This window comes from Talpa europaea, assembly GCF_964194135.1.
Source record: "Talpa europaea genome assembly, chromosome: 6".
Lineage (NCBI taxonomy): Eukaryota > Metazoa > Chordata > Mammalia > Eulipotyphla > Talpidae > Talpa > Talpa europaea.
The window spans coordinates 28,012,875-28,028,812 of record NC_140072.1 but is presented as its reverse complement, the minus strand read 5'-3'; the positions used below and the strand labels follow the sequence as shown (position 1 = coordinate 28,028,812).

At 49.8% G+C, this 15,938-nt stretch overlaps 1 protein-coding gene across 1 annotated transcript in view; it reads right to left on the bottom strand.

Annotated features, from left to right (window-relative positions):
* Positions 1-7,739: 7,739 nt before the first annotated feature.
* Positions 7,740-15,938, bottom strand: part of EPAS1 (endothelial PAS domain protein 1) — a gene marked incomplete at both ends in the record, with an annotated part of 78,287 nt that continues 70,088 nt past the window's right edge. The window contains 9 exons of the mRNA XM_084234781.1: positions 7,740-7,891; positions 9,309-9,482; positions 9,734-9,851; positions 10,050-10,176; positions 11,041-11,534; positions 12,667-12,777; positions 13,278-13,468; positions 14,469-14,683; positions 15,302-15,449. Coding sequence (XP_084090907.1) covers positions 7,740-7,891; positions 9,309-9,482; positions 9,734-9,851; positions 10,050-10,176; positions 11,041-11,534; positions 12,667-12,777; positions 13,278-13,468; positions 14,469-14,683; positions 15,302-15,449 — 1,730 coding nt within the window. The remainder of the gene's footprint in view (positions 7,892-9,308; positions 9,483-9,733; positions 9,852-10,049; positions 10,177-11,040; positions 11,535-12,666; positions 12,778-13,277; positions 13,469-14,468; positions 14,684-15,301; positions 15,450-15,938) is intronic.

The following is a 15,938-nucleotide window of genomic DNA, read 5'->3' as shown; positions in this document are numbered from 1 at the left end:
GGACCCTGACACAGGGGAGGCGTGGGACCCACTCCCCAGGAGCTGAGGGCTCCTCTATGGGGCTGCCCAGAACAGCACCACATACTCCACTTCTCCAGACACCAGAAGGCGGGCTTAGAGCTCCATCCGGTTTTCTAGTCCACTGTGACACGGTTGTGAGTTCCAGCATGATTTTTTTTTTTTTTACAACAAATGTGTGGCATAAATTTTAAATCCTAATAAGCAGTCAATTTTACTTGCGATAGCTGGTATATTTATTGTTGGGTTGGTGCTTTTATATTATTATTATTATTATTATTATTATAGTGTGGCCAAACTCCTTTTTTTTACAGAATGTTTAACAGTCTTAAAGGCATCAAGAAGTTTAATGTCTAAGAGCATCTGTTCTTTGCCGATAGATTGTTTGAATCCGGGCCCCTCTGCAGACCAACTGTCTGGTCTTGGTAAACTCAATTAATACCATTGCCTCAGTTTCCTGGTAAAATAGGCATAATAGTAGTCTAGCATGATTTTTTAAACATGTTTCTGCTCATCGACATCTCTAGCAAAGTGTGATGCTAGAGAGGGACTTCATACATTGGGACGGTTGCCTGGTTAATGGTATCGTGGAACTAGTAGTTCCTTTTTTCTAGGCATTGTTCCTCTATTAATGTAGCTTAGGGCCACATTATTATTAGTGTTCTTCCTTGACATAAATGAGTAGTAGCCTTCAAGATGTTTTCAGAATCTTCAAACTCTGTAGGAGGCACTTCTTTCCCTGGAAGCCTTGCGTCCCTCTCTCTGTGCATCCTCTTTTCATCATTTCCAAATGGTGATACTTGGGATCCTGAGCACATAGGATTATTGTGAGGAATAGATGTGACAATCTGGTACAGCAAATACTCAATGTCAGCGGTACTCTGTCTGTGATAGCAGATCCTACGAGTATTCTGACCTCCATTTGCCACCCCAACCCTACTTGGTGTCATACACAGCTTGCTTTAGGGATACAAAAAACAGGCTGATGGGAGGGGTTGGATCTACCTTGCAGGATTGGATGAACACCAAGGAGACCCCTCCTCTGCCTTTTGTTTAGAAATATGCCCTCCACTAGTCTAATAGATTAGGTGCCTGGATTCTGTAGTTCATCCACGGGGACTCATTGTTAGACCACAGGAATTGAAACATCATCCTTTCCTGCTATTGCCCCTGAGCCCCCCATCCCAGGCGTGGGGAGCAGCAGCGGCTGGACCCACAGTTGGCTAACAAAGCCCGGAGCCGGGACCAGGTCTCCCAGTCTTAGATGTTCCCTGTGAGGCCCGAGTGGCCAGCGAAAGGCCTGAAAGGGAAGGAAAGGAGGCGCTCAGGGGTCAGTTTTCTCCAATCAGAATGTGAGTGGGCCAAGCACTGCCGTCCCAGGGCCTGAGCACAGCCCAGCATGATTCAAGACATGCCCAACCTGTGGGTCCTAGGTATGAGGGGTGGTGGACATAACCACTCCTCAGGGCAAAGGCCCCCACCCCTTCCAGGGCAGCTGCTGCCCCAAGGTTTTTTTTTTTTAAATTTTATTTTTTATATTCCCCATACAATTGAAACCCCCTTATTTTGACCCCATCCCTCCTTTCCCCGCCTCCCACCCCCCAAAGAGTGTCTCTGGTTCATAGTTGTTTGTTTTGATTTTCACTTTCTTATAGTTATTCTTTTTTCTGGTCCCTTATTTAAGTTTTCTAGATTCCTGCTATGAGTGAGACCATCCGGTATTTTTCTTTTTCTTTCTGGCTTATTTCGCTGAGCATGATCCCTTCCAGCGCCATCCATGTTGCTGCAAATTGCCTGTGTTTATCTTTTTTGATTGCTGAGTAATATTCCATGGTGTATATGTACCACATCTTCTTGATCCAGTCATCTAGTTTTGTGCTGCCCCAAGTTTTAATGATCAGGAGGAGCGGATACACATCCTCTGGGTTCCCACACCTGTCTGGACCAACCTACCCCAGTCTGAGTCATCTCTCATTCATGTTGGAAGCTTTAGTCGGAGCCTTGCTTTGGTCCCCAAAATGGTGTCAAAGTTCATGCTCAGCTCTCCTTGCCTCAAGTCAGCTAATGAGGATTGAAAACATTCCTTGGTTTCAGGCCACTGGGTCCTCCAACTGCAGCTGCCTTCCTTTGTTCTTGCAAGTTAGACAGGCAGAGGGGGAGGAAATTGCCCCTGGCCACCCTCTCACCTGCCTTAGAAAGCAGTAACCCCATCTAGAAAGTTCCACAGTCATGTTCAGAAAGTATTTATACTTCCCTGTCACATCAGTCCCTCACTCACCATCCCCCACCTCTGAGCTCCAACCTCTGAGAGATCCTCAGGATGATATATCACCTCTCCTAATTCTCTAATTCTTTACCTCCGTCACCAGTAGGAATCACAACCATCTGTCCCTCTCTTGTGCCCAGAGGAAACGGCACATCCATTCATTCTCTCCCATCTGCTACCCCTACCCTCCATATTCTTCTACCCTATTCTCTGGAACTTTGATATCAGCCACCTCTTAGGCTACTCCTTCTCTGAAGGAGCCAGTTGGCTGTGGAGGGCCCACTGCCCACAGCCCTGAGGGGAGGGCAGGAGATAATCCTCTCAACTCTACAGGCAGGTAGCAGCAGGGCCTGAGGGGGAGGGGGTCTTCCTAGGTTCACTAAGCTGCTTCCAAACCACTTCTCCCTTCCTCTCCCCCCTCCCATCATCGGACTCTTATTTCTCTTCACAACTTTCTCTCAGGCCCACAGTTGCTCCCTCTCCAATGATTTCAGTTCCCAGCCCGCGTCTCCTCTCCCCCAGCACTTGGTGCCTTAACATCCACCTGCCCGACACTAACAGCCTTTCTCACTTCCTCAGACCTTCTTCTCCATTTTATTGCAGCATCTCAAAATCTACTTTAAAAGTTTTACATTTACATAGAGTAAAATTCTTTTTTTTTTTTTTTTTTGATGTACAGTTCTATGGTTTTGGTTTTTGTACATGTATATAGATCCTCATGACTACCATGACAGGATCTGGGCCAGAGCCAGACCGAGTACTGGACAGTGGTCATCGCACTCCAAGGGCCCACCCTGCACTGCGCCACCCTCACCAATGGCCTGTTTTGTTTCTGTATTTCTTATATTTTCTGCAATGTATAGATAGAATGATCAGGATGTACCTTTTGTTGCAGGCTTCTTTCGCTCAACATAATACCTTTGCAGTTCATCCTTATTGCACCTGGAGTCCCATGTTGACTTTGCTGAGTGGTATTCGTTTTATCACAGACTACTGATGAAGGATATTTGGGTTGTTTCCTGTTCTTGGTGATTGAGTAATGCTGTAAACATTTGTGCACAGATTCTGTGTGAATTTAAAACTTCTTGTAGATAAATACCTAGAAGGGGTACTGCTGGGTCACATGTTCGTATGTGCAAAATCTCAGTGTTAGGTTTCCTCTCCTCTGTACCTGTACAGTTCCCTTTTTCTGATGCTTCACTCTGACTACTCTTTGACCTATGATTCACTGCCCTTACCAATTTCTCATTAGCTATCCACCTCTTCATCTTTCCATACCACACAGCTTATTTTCCATGCTCTCTTATTTTCATAAGAGTCAATGATACAAATTCCTTCTAACATTTCTTCCTAGCTTAACCCTGAGCTATAAATGCAACTCTACCCATTTTGTTTCACTAACGTTAAAAAAATATATATATAGTTGGAGATCTATACATGATTATAGCCATGGGTCAGTTTGTGACCATAAATCACATTTGTGCATCCAATACTAGCTCTCTGACCTACTGAAATGACCATTCCACATTTCTCTCAGCTTGTGGTATAGCCTCAAACATCAGTGAGGAAGCAGAGGTGATTAGATTGGCAGTTGCTCATCATCTTCCCATCACCATTTCCACCGGACACACTGTCCTTCCTCACTGTCCTTCTTGGGGAAGACCCAAGTCTTCCCTCTTCTCTACCCATGGTCAACCTCACCACAGAGCACTGAACCCCATCCATGCCTACCCCACCTTTTCCAATGATATTACTCTTGCAATTCTCTCTTCTTTCCTGACTTCCTCAACTCCCTATGCCATCAGCATAAAACATTCCTTATTATAGCCCAACTTCAAAAATAACTCCCTCTACAATCATCAGTACCTTCAGAGTAGAGAAACCTGATAGATCCTACCTCAGCCAGATGATGATTACTAGCATAGCACTAAAGTGATGTTGGTATGCACCCTTGGTATGATGTGGAGAATAGCACTTTATCTCTGTGGTCTTCCAACCCCAAGCCTATAACCTCTAATCATGAGAAAAACATCAGTCTAATTCAAACCAAAGGATGTTCTACAAGACTATCTGACCAATACTCCTCAAAACTGTCAAGGTCATCAAAACCATGAAAAGTCAAAGAAATTGCCAGTTTAGAGAGGCTAATGAAACAGGATGATTACATGTAATCTGGTACCTTGGCTGGAATCCTGGAACAGAAAGAAAGATACTAGGTAAAAACTAAGGAAATATGAGCATATGGTACAGACTTTAGATAATAAAAATGTACCATTATTGCTTCATTGGTTGTGACATGAACCACAGTAATGTTAGAGAGTCCTGGATGCAGGGAACTCTGTATTTTTATAAACTTTCTATATATATTAAATTATTTAAAAATAAGTTTTTAAATGTTAAGACCTTCACCTGATCCTCTAGTTCCACTCCATTTCACCACTTCCCTTCATAGGGAAGCTTTTAAAAGAGCTGTTTATTGCTGTGGTGTCTCTATCCCCCACCCTAGCCAACTTATATCTCAGTCTCCTCCAACCCAGCTCTACTCTTGTCAAGGATGAGCTCCATGTTATCAAATCCCAGAGTTAAATATTTTTTCTCCTTACCTGGCTTTTCAGTCTGGTATGCGACTCCGTCTCTCTTCATACTTCCTAAAACACCTTCTCTTGGCTTCTGGGATACCACACACCTGGGTTTTCCCTCCTACTCATGGCTGGTCCTGTTCAGCCTCTCTGCTCTGACTTCTACCAGCAATTCCATGGCCTGGGGCTCTAACTTAGGGCCCATATTCTTTGTCTAGGCTCTTATCTCACAGGTATATTTCATCTAATCTCATGAATTAAAGTACAACTTACCTACTGTTGATTCATGAATTTGTATTTCCAGCCTAAAGGTTGAGGCAGGGACTATTATGTTCCTTTCAGAGCAAAGAAGACTCAGGCTCTCAGACAGTTAAGGAGCTTGCTCAAGTTCACACAGCTCAAAGCAATAGAAGTAGGATTTGAATGCAGGTCTGTCTGCATTCTCCTGGGCCTGAACTGTGAGCAGCCAGGCTTTCCCGCCACCCAGCTTCCTATACTGCCTCCCGCCTGTGCTGTCCTCCTGGCCTCATGCCTGTTCCCCTGGTCTAGTTCTTCTAGAATGACCTCGCTGCTCTCTCCCCACTATAATTACCTGCTCTCTCCAGCCCTCTTCCTTCCAGTCCTGGTAGAGTTTCTCCACTCCTGAGGCCCAGACTGACTCTCCTGGCCTCTTCTGAACTCCCATTGGACCTGGATGGCATCGGACTATGTGGTTTCCACTGAGTGTGGATCACTTTTGCTCCATCCTCAGTTGGGAACCACTGTACTTCACTTTAGGTTGATATAGCTTAGAATTATAGCTACAGGAAACAAGAGACACCAGCAGTAGTAGGATCAGAATACTTTAATAAGATATCAGTGTCAAAATACATTTCCTTATAAAGTTAAGCTCCCATATAGTTATAATGTTGTCAGTAGGAATTCAACAATAATGTTCATGAAATCGTTACGTTGACAGGTAAGGTTAATATGAAGCTTGGAATATTTTTCAGAGTGTTTTAGTAAAACTGCAATGGTAAAATGCCCTTAATGCTGAGGCAACACACACACAAAATCAAACACCAGTGGTTTACACGTCAGTAACCCTTCAAGTTCTGCCACCACGTGTGGGGCAAAGCTGTGGTGCTAGTACGATTCGGGCAACACAGTGACCGCTTTTTCTCATATAACTTAGATTTCTCTAGAAATTAGTTTTGATTTTGGCAATCAGTCCAATTTTTTGGCCTGCTGTGTGTTGTGTGTGTTTCTAGAAACTTCTTCAATGTACCCATGACAAAAAAGTTCCCTGTGATAGGTATTGTCCCTCTTACCGAGTGAGTGACAAAGTGCTCTGAGAACACTATTTTCAGTGCTTCCTACCTATACAAGTCACTTCAAGTGAAAGACTTTGGGGAGGGCCTGAGGTTAGGAGTCATCCCAGAGGTCTGCCTGCTGTTCACCAGTGTGGGGGCACAGCACCCTGACCTTGCAGGGCCACCTGATGGCAGGCCCAATATAAAGGGTCTGGGGACAAGGCTGAGCCTAACCAGCTCCCTCCCTCTTTTCTGCACCCTCTCTCAGTCCAGCTCCAAGGTGGCTAGCCAGGAGGATGAGGTCTGGGTTACCTCACCATTTCTGAACCCTTCTTTCTTCCACGGCTTCCCATCGAAACCATCTCATGGTAATTCTGGAAATACCCAAGTGTGCCACGTGAAAAGAACCAATAGAGTCACATAGCTCAGTGCACTTGAAGGGCTAGCAACAAAACCTGAAGAAAAGTTAAAGCAGTTCCCTCCCCTAGCATTCTCCCCCCACCCCCCTCCCCCGACATGCCATCAGACCCTCTTGGCAGCAATAATAATACATACATACATACATAATACATATAGACCACGAGGAGGAGACAGCTCGCCATGCTTCCACTTCAGGATTCCAACTTCTTGGATTGTCTCGCCTAAGGCATATCCCCAAAGAGCCAACAGAGAGAAACCTTGAGGAGTTAGTACAGGCCCGGGGAGAGACCGTACAATACCTCAGTGTCAGCCACACCGGGAAGGAGAAAACGAACAGCTTCCGAAAGGTCTTAAAGTGATTTCGTGAGCAGGATGCCACTTCCGTTTCTAAGTTTTTAGATATTACAAAGTACCCATAGATATGATAAACACTTAACCCAGATATAAATTTTCTTTTTAAAAAACTTATGTTTTTGGATGATGATAAAAAAAAAAAAATCCTCCGAGTGGGGGGCAGGGCTAGGGGGACAGCAAACAGTTTAGGAAAAGCCACACTGTGCAACTCTCACAGAAAACCACATACACTGGAGTTCTCCCTTCACATTTCTTTTTCCAAAGTAATATCAAAATGAGAGCAGAGTCAGCTTAAAAAAAAAAGACAAATTTACAATATGGTGATTCGTTGTAAAAAAGAAAGGAGAAGGCTCTGAGAAGAGGCGGCCACAAACAAGCTCGGAAAGCCAAGTTATTTTTCTCTTTGGCAACGACAACAAAATCTTTTGAGTTAAATGAAGCCAAAGTTTTCCTTGCAGGAGAACAAAGATATACCAAACTTGTTAATAGGGGTATTGTGTGCGCGAGAGAGACCTATGAATAATATAAATTAGAGGTAATTGAAGCTGGGGACAGAAAAATCTTACAAAATTTAAAAATATTTTCATTAACAGCAAAACTTAGCAGGTAAAAACAATTGTATATTTTAAAAATGTGGATAAAGTGAGCATCTTCAGAAAAAGGCCACTATTCGGTGACCTGGGCAAGTTGACCAGGTAAGTACATCTTGTAAAAAGTGTGATGTTAGAAATACCTAGTTGCAAAAGTAGATGTAGAGAGTGAAGCTGGTGGGCCGGCATGGCGGGGTGCCTGCCCGGCGGGGGCCCTGGCTCAGGTGGCCTGGTCCAGGGCCCTGAGGAGGTCCCTTCCCTGCAGGAGCGTGGAACTGCCTGGCACAGGAACATTCACCTCACAGTCATATCTGGTCAATTCGGGCAGCAGGTATGGCTCAAATGAAGACCCGAGCAGACGGCTTGCCATGCCTGGAATAGAGGTTGGTGCCACATTTTAGAAACCAGAAATCAAACAGTTGGAAGACTCTCTTCCCTTTGGGCAGCAGAGAGGGGGAAGGAGAATGTGGGGCCCACGAGCATTTCGTTTTCCTGACTTGGAGGTATGGGTAGAGCAACTCTCGTTTCACTGTTTCTTCCCTGTCACCATTCTGAGGGTCATCCTCTGCTCAGAAGATGGGCCCGACAGAGAGATGGCTTCCTCCTGACCCACCTCACTAGATGGGGTGCTTGCACCCGAGGAAGAGAGGTGTATGTGGTGCAGGCAGCAGCAGAGGTGGGTTCAGGGGAGGTGGAGGGTACAGCCGTGCATGGGAGTCCACCACCTGGTACCTGCCCACATGTGTGCACACACATGGTTGTTTGAGAGGTGAGGCTCACCACCCCTCAGCAGCCCTTCCTTCTGGGCCATTCTCCCCGTGAGAAGGCAGAGAAGGGTAGGTGGGTGCCAGAAAAACTCCAGCACCAAACTGGCCAATCCTAGAAGGGAACAGCCCAGAACCCCTCGAGATGAGTTGCTGCTTTGTGCAGCACCTCAGCCCTTTACTAGGGGCCACACCTGCTTCCCTAACATGCTGCCTTGTGTTTGGTGAGTCCCACACCTCTGCAATGGACACAAGCTCACCAGTTTTTTGTTCTATACCCCATTTTTTTTTAGCTCAAGGTCACAAATGACCTGAGTTGAACTGTAGAAGTCATGGGGAAAATCATATTTAAGGAACCTCGTGTGCTCCAGCGGGCATGGCATGCTGGACCCGGATGCACACCCAAACTCAATCCTTAGTGTTTCCATGTGGGGACATGCTCGGTGTCCAGCTGGTATACAGCAGCACTGGCATGCAAGCCCAGGGCTGTCTGGTGGCTCTAAAGCCTGGACTCTGAAGCAGTTTGCCCCAAACAGAAGTCCGGAGTGTTTCCCCAAAGCCATCAAAGCAGGTGTGGCCTCTTCATGCCATAGAGCAACCACGTCACAATCGCATGTCTCAGAAGGTGGCAGCAGCATGAGGCAGCCAAGGGTAGAAGACAGGCCACAGGTGGGCTCACGCTCCACAGCTCTGCCAGCCTCCCTCCCAGGCCCATTTTCCCTGCCTGTGCACGGCTCCCGCCAAGCTCTTGAAGCAGAGCGGCACGTCAGTGCAGCCCCAGCAATACGGCGGCAGAGAGCTCCGCACGTCACCTGACGCTGGGAGGGTTCCTTTAAAAGGCCCGTGGACAGCGGCCTTCAGTCCTGCTGCAGTGCTGTCCGGGCAGGAGGGCACACCCCTCCAGCCGCCTTTCCACGGCACCGAGCTGAGACAGGAGCCCTGCCACCTCAGGATGCCCGTCGCCTGTCCGCGCCCCTCCCACACACTGCACCTGGCATAGGGGTCAAGTGGCTGAACACACCTACCTGATGCCTTGCGAGCTGATGGCAGATTGTAGTCCTGGTACTGGGGGGTGTAACACTGCGGGGGGAACCCGGTCTTGGTGTTATCCCCAGGGTTCATGGTAGATGGTGGCTGTGGTGGTGGCAGGTGTCTGAGGGGCTGGCCCAGGCCTCTCATTGGATTTTGGGTGAATTCATCTGAAAGAGCAAATGTGGGAGAGTGAGGGCAGCGCCTGGCCCAAGGAAGGGGAGGGACTATGAAGCCCCCAGCACCCCCTTTCCTTCACAAATGTGCTTAGAGTCACCAGAATAAGAGCCAGCACCATCTGAGCCAGTGTGGAAAGGGGTTACAGAGACCACCAACCCATCTGACAACGCTCACTCACAGAGACAGGGAAGGCAGCCCCTCCATCCACAAAAGCCCTCCCCCAGAGCTCCAGGAGGCTCACCATTGGGGACGTTTGCCTTCAGTGGTTTACTGGGCATCAAAGGGCAGTTCCCCCCGCCTCTGAGGCTCTTCATCCTTTTCCACATCAAGTGTGAAGCACTGCTGCCCGGTGGGTCCCCCTGAGTGTGGGAAGGGACAGGGCCAGAAAATCAGATCCCCAAACTGAGTTGGGTAGGGCAGACACAGAGCTGTGCCTGGGGTGAAAAGCCACAGCTCCCTTCCCGCTGGCCCCAGCAGGCACCCTGGATCTCTGCTCCCAGGTCTGCCCCAGGGCTGTGGAGGGAACCCAAGGTGGTGTCAGTCGGGAGGCGGCTCACCACATTCATGTCTTGGAAGGCTTGCTCCTCAAACTCCAGCTGCCTCTTCAGCTTCAGCTTGTTGGAGAGCGCTATCATGGCTGGGCTCATCAGGTCCGGGCCCCGAGCCCCAAAGTCTTTTGCAGACCTGTCAAGCCCAAGAGAGTGGACTGTGAGGGAGTCCAGAGCCCCATACTACCCAGTGCTTCCACTGGGCCTCAGAAGACCCTTCCAGAACTAATGCTGATGGCAGAGTGGCTCTGAGACCCAAGGGCAGTGGCAGGGTGCTGGGCCTGAGCTGTGGTTCTGCCTGGTGAGATGTAGATGGTTCAAGTCACCTGTCTCGCCTGAACTTCTCCCTACTGGGGATGGCTTACCTGTGCCCATCTACCTGTGTGCGCTTAGACTGGCTAGTGGCTCAGCTAGAAATAATCCACCCAACACCGCCTCAGGGCAGCCAGCTCCGGCTGGTGAGATGGGACTCGGTGGGAGATTTAAAGGAGCCAGGAGAAGGCGGGACAAGGGAAGGCAATGCTGGTCCTGGGCACCACGTGGAGAGGCTGGGTGGGGGGTCCCTGAGCAGGGACAGAGCATGTCCTGTTCACCTTTATGAAAAGGACATAGCATGTCCTCCACACCAGGGTTCCTTGAGAGAACTGAACAGTCACTAGATTTTTTGTGTTCTGTGGCTCGGCTGGTGAAGAAAGGTGCTGTAAGGAGGGGGCTGAAGGGAGAGACATTGGTGTCAAGGCTCTGGACAAGCCACTTCTCTCCCTTTTCCTGTCCTTAGTCCCCTCCTGGTCTCCTCAAGACCTGATATAGGTAGAAATTGTCCTGCTCGGGCCTCCTCACCTAAGGGCAGCTCCCCCAAAGCTAAGTTCTCATAGTTCAGAGAAGGAAAGAGGAGGTGGTGATGGGTCCAGCAGCCCCCCCCCACCCCCACAGTGGGCCCTGTCTGCCCCTCCCTGTCCAGCATAGCCTTTGCTGAAGCAGCCAAGGGTCTCTCACTTACCTCTTCTTGAACATGGAGAGATGGGGTGGGGTGATGGGCGGCCCCAGCTGTGAGGCCCCCAAGGACTCAGTGTGTTGCTCCCCAGCAGGCCACTTCGTGGGTCCAAAATGTAATGGTGGATCAGGAGGCCACTGTATGTTGGATCTGCCCCCCATAGAAGAAAGAGGGGTGCTGGCCTGGCCACAGCACGGGGGCAGGGTGGCCTTGCTCCCTCCATCGAAGAAGATGGAGGACATGGGCCGGTGCTCAGGCTCTGTCTTCTTGCTTTCCAGCTGCTGCTGCTGGTACTTGTCCAGGAGGAAGGGGCTGTGAGGAGCCACAGGGGCCAGTGGCTGGAAGATGTTGGTCATGGTGCTGAAGCAGTGCTGGGGGTTGGACTGGGGATTCTCGGGCACGAGCCTCTCTTCAGGGCAGATGGGACTGAGCTGGAAATCTTCCCCGTCCATGGGGATGTAGGGGGCCAGTGTCTCCAAGTCGAGCTCATTAAAATCCGTCTGAGGAGAGTGAAAAGGCAAAAATAGCTGAGTGGTGGTGCTGCCTCATGGGTACCCTTTCTGCTGAATCATTTCTCTCAGGGACGCTCTCACACCTCTTTTGGCTCCCTATGGCCACCAGAGGTCAGACTCAGCTGCCTGCTGTGCAGGGGCTTCCAGCCTGCATGATTAGCCTTTCCATCATTCCAGCTCTTCAGCCTATACCACAAATATCTATGTGGTGCAAATATCTATGCACCACACCTGTGGCACCCTCCTCCCCTCCAAACACCAACCTGAAATTCTCTCCTCTCTCCAGCGTACTGTCCGAACCCCATCTTCTCTCTCTCAGCTGGGGCAAGCCCCACCTCATGCATAAAACCACCGTGGTGCACAGTGCCTCTGTGGAAGCCATGGTCAGCTTTACCCTCACCTCCCTCCTATGCCCCAGTGCATGCTTGCACATGCAGTAAGTGCCCAGGAAGGATCTGTGGCTGCTTCTAGAGTAACCCCTGGAGTCCAGGGGTCGAGGGGATCTCCCCTTAGCTTCCCAGGATCCCGGTGGGCACCATAAGGAACATTCACAAGCAGAAACAGAAAAAAAGATTCTACCATCAGGGACTGACCCCCCACCCTGGGGGCATGCTGCTTATTAATGCCTACAGTGTGTACAGAGCAGACGCGGATCATCATGGTGAGTGATAGAGGGGTTCAGAGGTGAGAAAAGGGAGGGTTGGAATAAGGGAAGTTTGCAGAATGGCTAGAACTAGTGCCAGGAAAGATAAAGATGGATGCTGAGGAGCAATGCAGACGTCTGAATGAATAACCCAGACTAAGATGAATGGGGGATTTCTGTAAAACCTGGCCTTACATAATGTGTTCCTGAAAGGATCCATGTAAACATGTCTATAATAAAATAGCTATTTCAAAGACTCTTAAGATGAGTGTGTTGTGAAAACTAACTTAAAGAGAGTTTTGGTTTGATGTGCACAGTTATCCCAGTAATTAGGAGGTAGAGTTGAAAAAGAACAGCTGGACGGGACATGGGAAAAGCTGTGGGTAGAAGGGGAGAGAGGATGACTACAGGCCCCATTTCCCTGCACCCTCACCAGCCTCCAGCGCACATGCCAGCCCACTCTCCATGGCCACTTACCTGCGTGCTGCACTGGTCCTTTGCCTCTGTGTCCATGGCAAAGAGCTTCTCAATCACTTCAATCTTCAGCTCATCATCCAGAGATGTGTAATAATCTCCAGGGCTGCTGGGCTGCGGGCCAGGAAGAAGAGTGACCAACCAGTTTAAGGTGGAAGGAGAAATGCATTCCTGGACCCTCGGACTTAACCTGTTTCACCACCCAACAAATATTTGTAGGGAGGCCACTCCCTATGAGCTGTGAGTTAGGACAACTCCTCAACCTCTTTGAATCTCATAAATGTGCTTGTCTTGAGGGGTGAAAGGCAGGGCTCTGGAAAGGACAGCTCTGTGCCCCAGAAGGATGATTACTGCCCTGCACAGGGACTAAGGCGGGGGCTCAAAGCTATCTGCACCCAGTCCTCATCTTTTTGGAACTTATTTAGTCGGGATGGACACTAGCAAGAAGCAAACGGCACAAATACCTGGCAGAGAAGTGTCATGGCCACTTTAGGGGGCTCCAGGATAAGTTGAGAGTGGGGAGGCAGTTATGTCTGTCTACTCAGTCATCTGGCAGCAGCCAGTAGGAGGAGCCCACCCTCTCCATGGCCTCACCAAAGGGGTTGGGGGCTCACCGTAGAGCAGCTGCTGCTGCTGGTGGCACTAGGGGTGGTGCTCCCTGGGGTGGCTGCCTGGGGCACAGTGAAAGCTGGCAAGCTCCCAGTCTCGCTCTGGGCACCTTGACTCCTCAACTCTCCAGCCCATGGCTGACTTGAGGGCAGGATGGTCTTGCCATAGGTGGAGGATTCCTCAAAGTTCTGGTTTCCTGTGGAGACAAGAGCCTGGCATGGTTAACACCCACAACCACCACACTCACCCCCAGGGCAGAAGAAGCCCAAAGACTTCACAGAAGGGCCTAAGAGGGTCTGGAAGCATGTCGGGGACTGGGCCCTCGGTGCCCTGAGGCTTAGTTGGCACAAAGGGGCTTTAACTAGGGCTATGATCCAATGACCAACCACCCATTGGGAACATTTAATTTTCTGAGACTAAACTTCTTAGGAGTCTCTCTTCCTTGAAGAGCAATCTGCCATGTAGATGCAGTGGTTATGAGGGGAGAATCAGGCAATTTGCCTCAGTTTTGCCAAAAGACTCCTTGTCCAAGGCCCTGCTGTCTTTTGTGAATCTCTGAAGATGAGATTCTCACACACCATCTCAAGAACACATTTCCAGGGGCTGAGACATTTCAGAGCAAGCACAGGAAGTAGAGCCATGCTGGGGAGAGAGGGTTTTCCCAGTGCCGAGTAAGGCTGCTTTCAGCCTGGCAGTGGGTGAGGGGCTGAGCACACTGCCGTGGCCACAAGCATTCTCATCCCCACAGAAAAGGTGGGCCTTTTAAAGTAGTGGCACATATGAGGACTTAGTCTGGGCCTGAGCTTGTTACTGGAATTACTTTTCCTAACATTATTTCTGCCTAACCTTCTACCTAAACATTCAGTCCTTCAAGGCCAGGTTTCCCCTCCTCTGTAAAAACATGCCTTGCTGTTCCCTACCTATCTCAGAAACCCACTGCCTGCAGCAGAGACTCAGGCCTTCAGGAGCATGTCCTCTAGCCCACCTGGTTTAGCACTTAAGAGCTCAAGTAGGACAGTCTTACTCAGGGGCAGGTAGTTGTGCCCAGCAGTCTGGCCCCTATCAGATGATTAGCAAGGCTCAGGGAAGGCACTGGTGGTGGGTGGGTGGGCTCTGGTTAAGGGAAAGCTGTAGCCAAGGAGGCCTGGTACCGTGAGAACCTCCTTCCAACCCAAGTGGCTTCCATCGGCACCCACCGAAATCCAGAGAAATGATGGCATCTCCCGGAGTGGGGGCCAGCTGGGCCAGCTCCTCTGGCTCCTCCTTCAGCTTGGTAAACAGGAAGTTACTCTTTTCTGACACAGACAAGTCACCGCTGTCCTCAAAGATGCTGTTCATGGCCATCAGGTGGGGCTTGAACAGTGACTCAGTCTGGTCCATGGAGAACACCACATCGTTCTTCTCAATCTCACTGATGGGACAAGACAACTTCAGAACTTCTACTCCTAGAAAAATCCTTTGCTCCCCCAGACACATGGGAACCCTGGCGGCTAAGTCTCTCAGCCAAAAACGTGGGTGTGGTCTCTGAGCATGCTGTACAGACCCTCACGCCAGAAGACTGGAGTGGTGAGGGGGCAGTGCCGCCTGAACGTGCTGTCTGGATGCTGTGCGTCTGTAGTGGGCTGACAGCGTGCATCAGGCTTGAAGGCTGTCTCTTTGGTCTGCTTCACTCTATTGAGGGCTTTCTCCAGCTTTCTGCCCAGGGTCTACAGTGGGGGTGTTACATCTCCCAGACAAAGGGCGCAATTCCCTATTCCTTTACCCCACTCAGAAAATACCAACTTAAGGGTCCTGCCTCCTCACTTGGGGCAGAGGCATAGCACAGATGACGGACGGGGCGAGGACGACAAAACACTGTGAAGGGGAAATCCCAAGTGTCTCCCCTTTCCTGAGACACCCACCTAGGTCCACTGGGTCATAAGGATTAGCATTGTCAAGAGCTTGAGGGTGTGGCACCCGGGTTCTGAGAGACTTGATGATCCCTGGATGCCCCAATCCCCGGCCCCCCTATTGGCTCCCACACGCTCACCTCAGAACGTAGTTCACACACATGATGCACTGGGGCTGCAGGTTGCGAGGGTTGTAGATGACTGTCCCCTGGGTCTCCAGCCACACGTAGCCCCCGTGTTTCGCAAGCATCCGGTACTGGCTGCTCACCACCTGACCCTTGGTGCACACTAGGAGGAGAAATGTGGTGTGAGGTCAGTGGGGCAGGGGAGCCAGACCCCACAGTCTTCAGGAAAATGACAAGACTTGGTACCTGGAAAGTGAGGGTGGGCAAAGTGAGCTCAGAGGTCACCTCACACCGTGATTCATCTTAAACAGGCAAAAAGAAGGTTCTGAGGGGTTCAATGATGCCCCGAGCTGTCTGGCCGGGGAGAGACCCAAGGCCAATCCCCTGACAAATCAGCTCACTGGCCGGTTGGCAACAGAAACAAGAGCACCGCCTGCCCTCCTTTCTCCCCAGGGTTCAGTGAGGCAAAGACCTCCTCTGGGTGCCAGCCAGCTTCAAAGGGGCATCTGGGTAAGGCAAGGAGCACCTCTTGTCAAACCCTCCAGCTGACGGGATCCTGACAAGCATCATGGAGGAAGTCCTCAGGGCCGTGCTTTAGAGCAGATCTACCACCAGGGTCCTGCTTCTCATAAAAGTTTTTGAAAAAATCTTT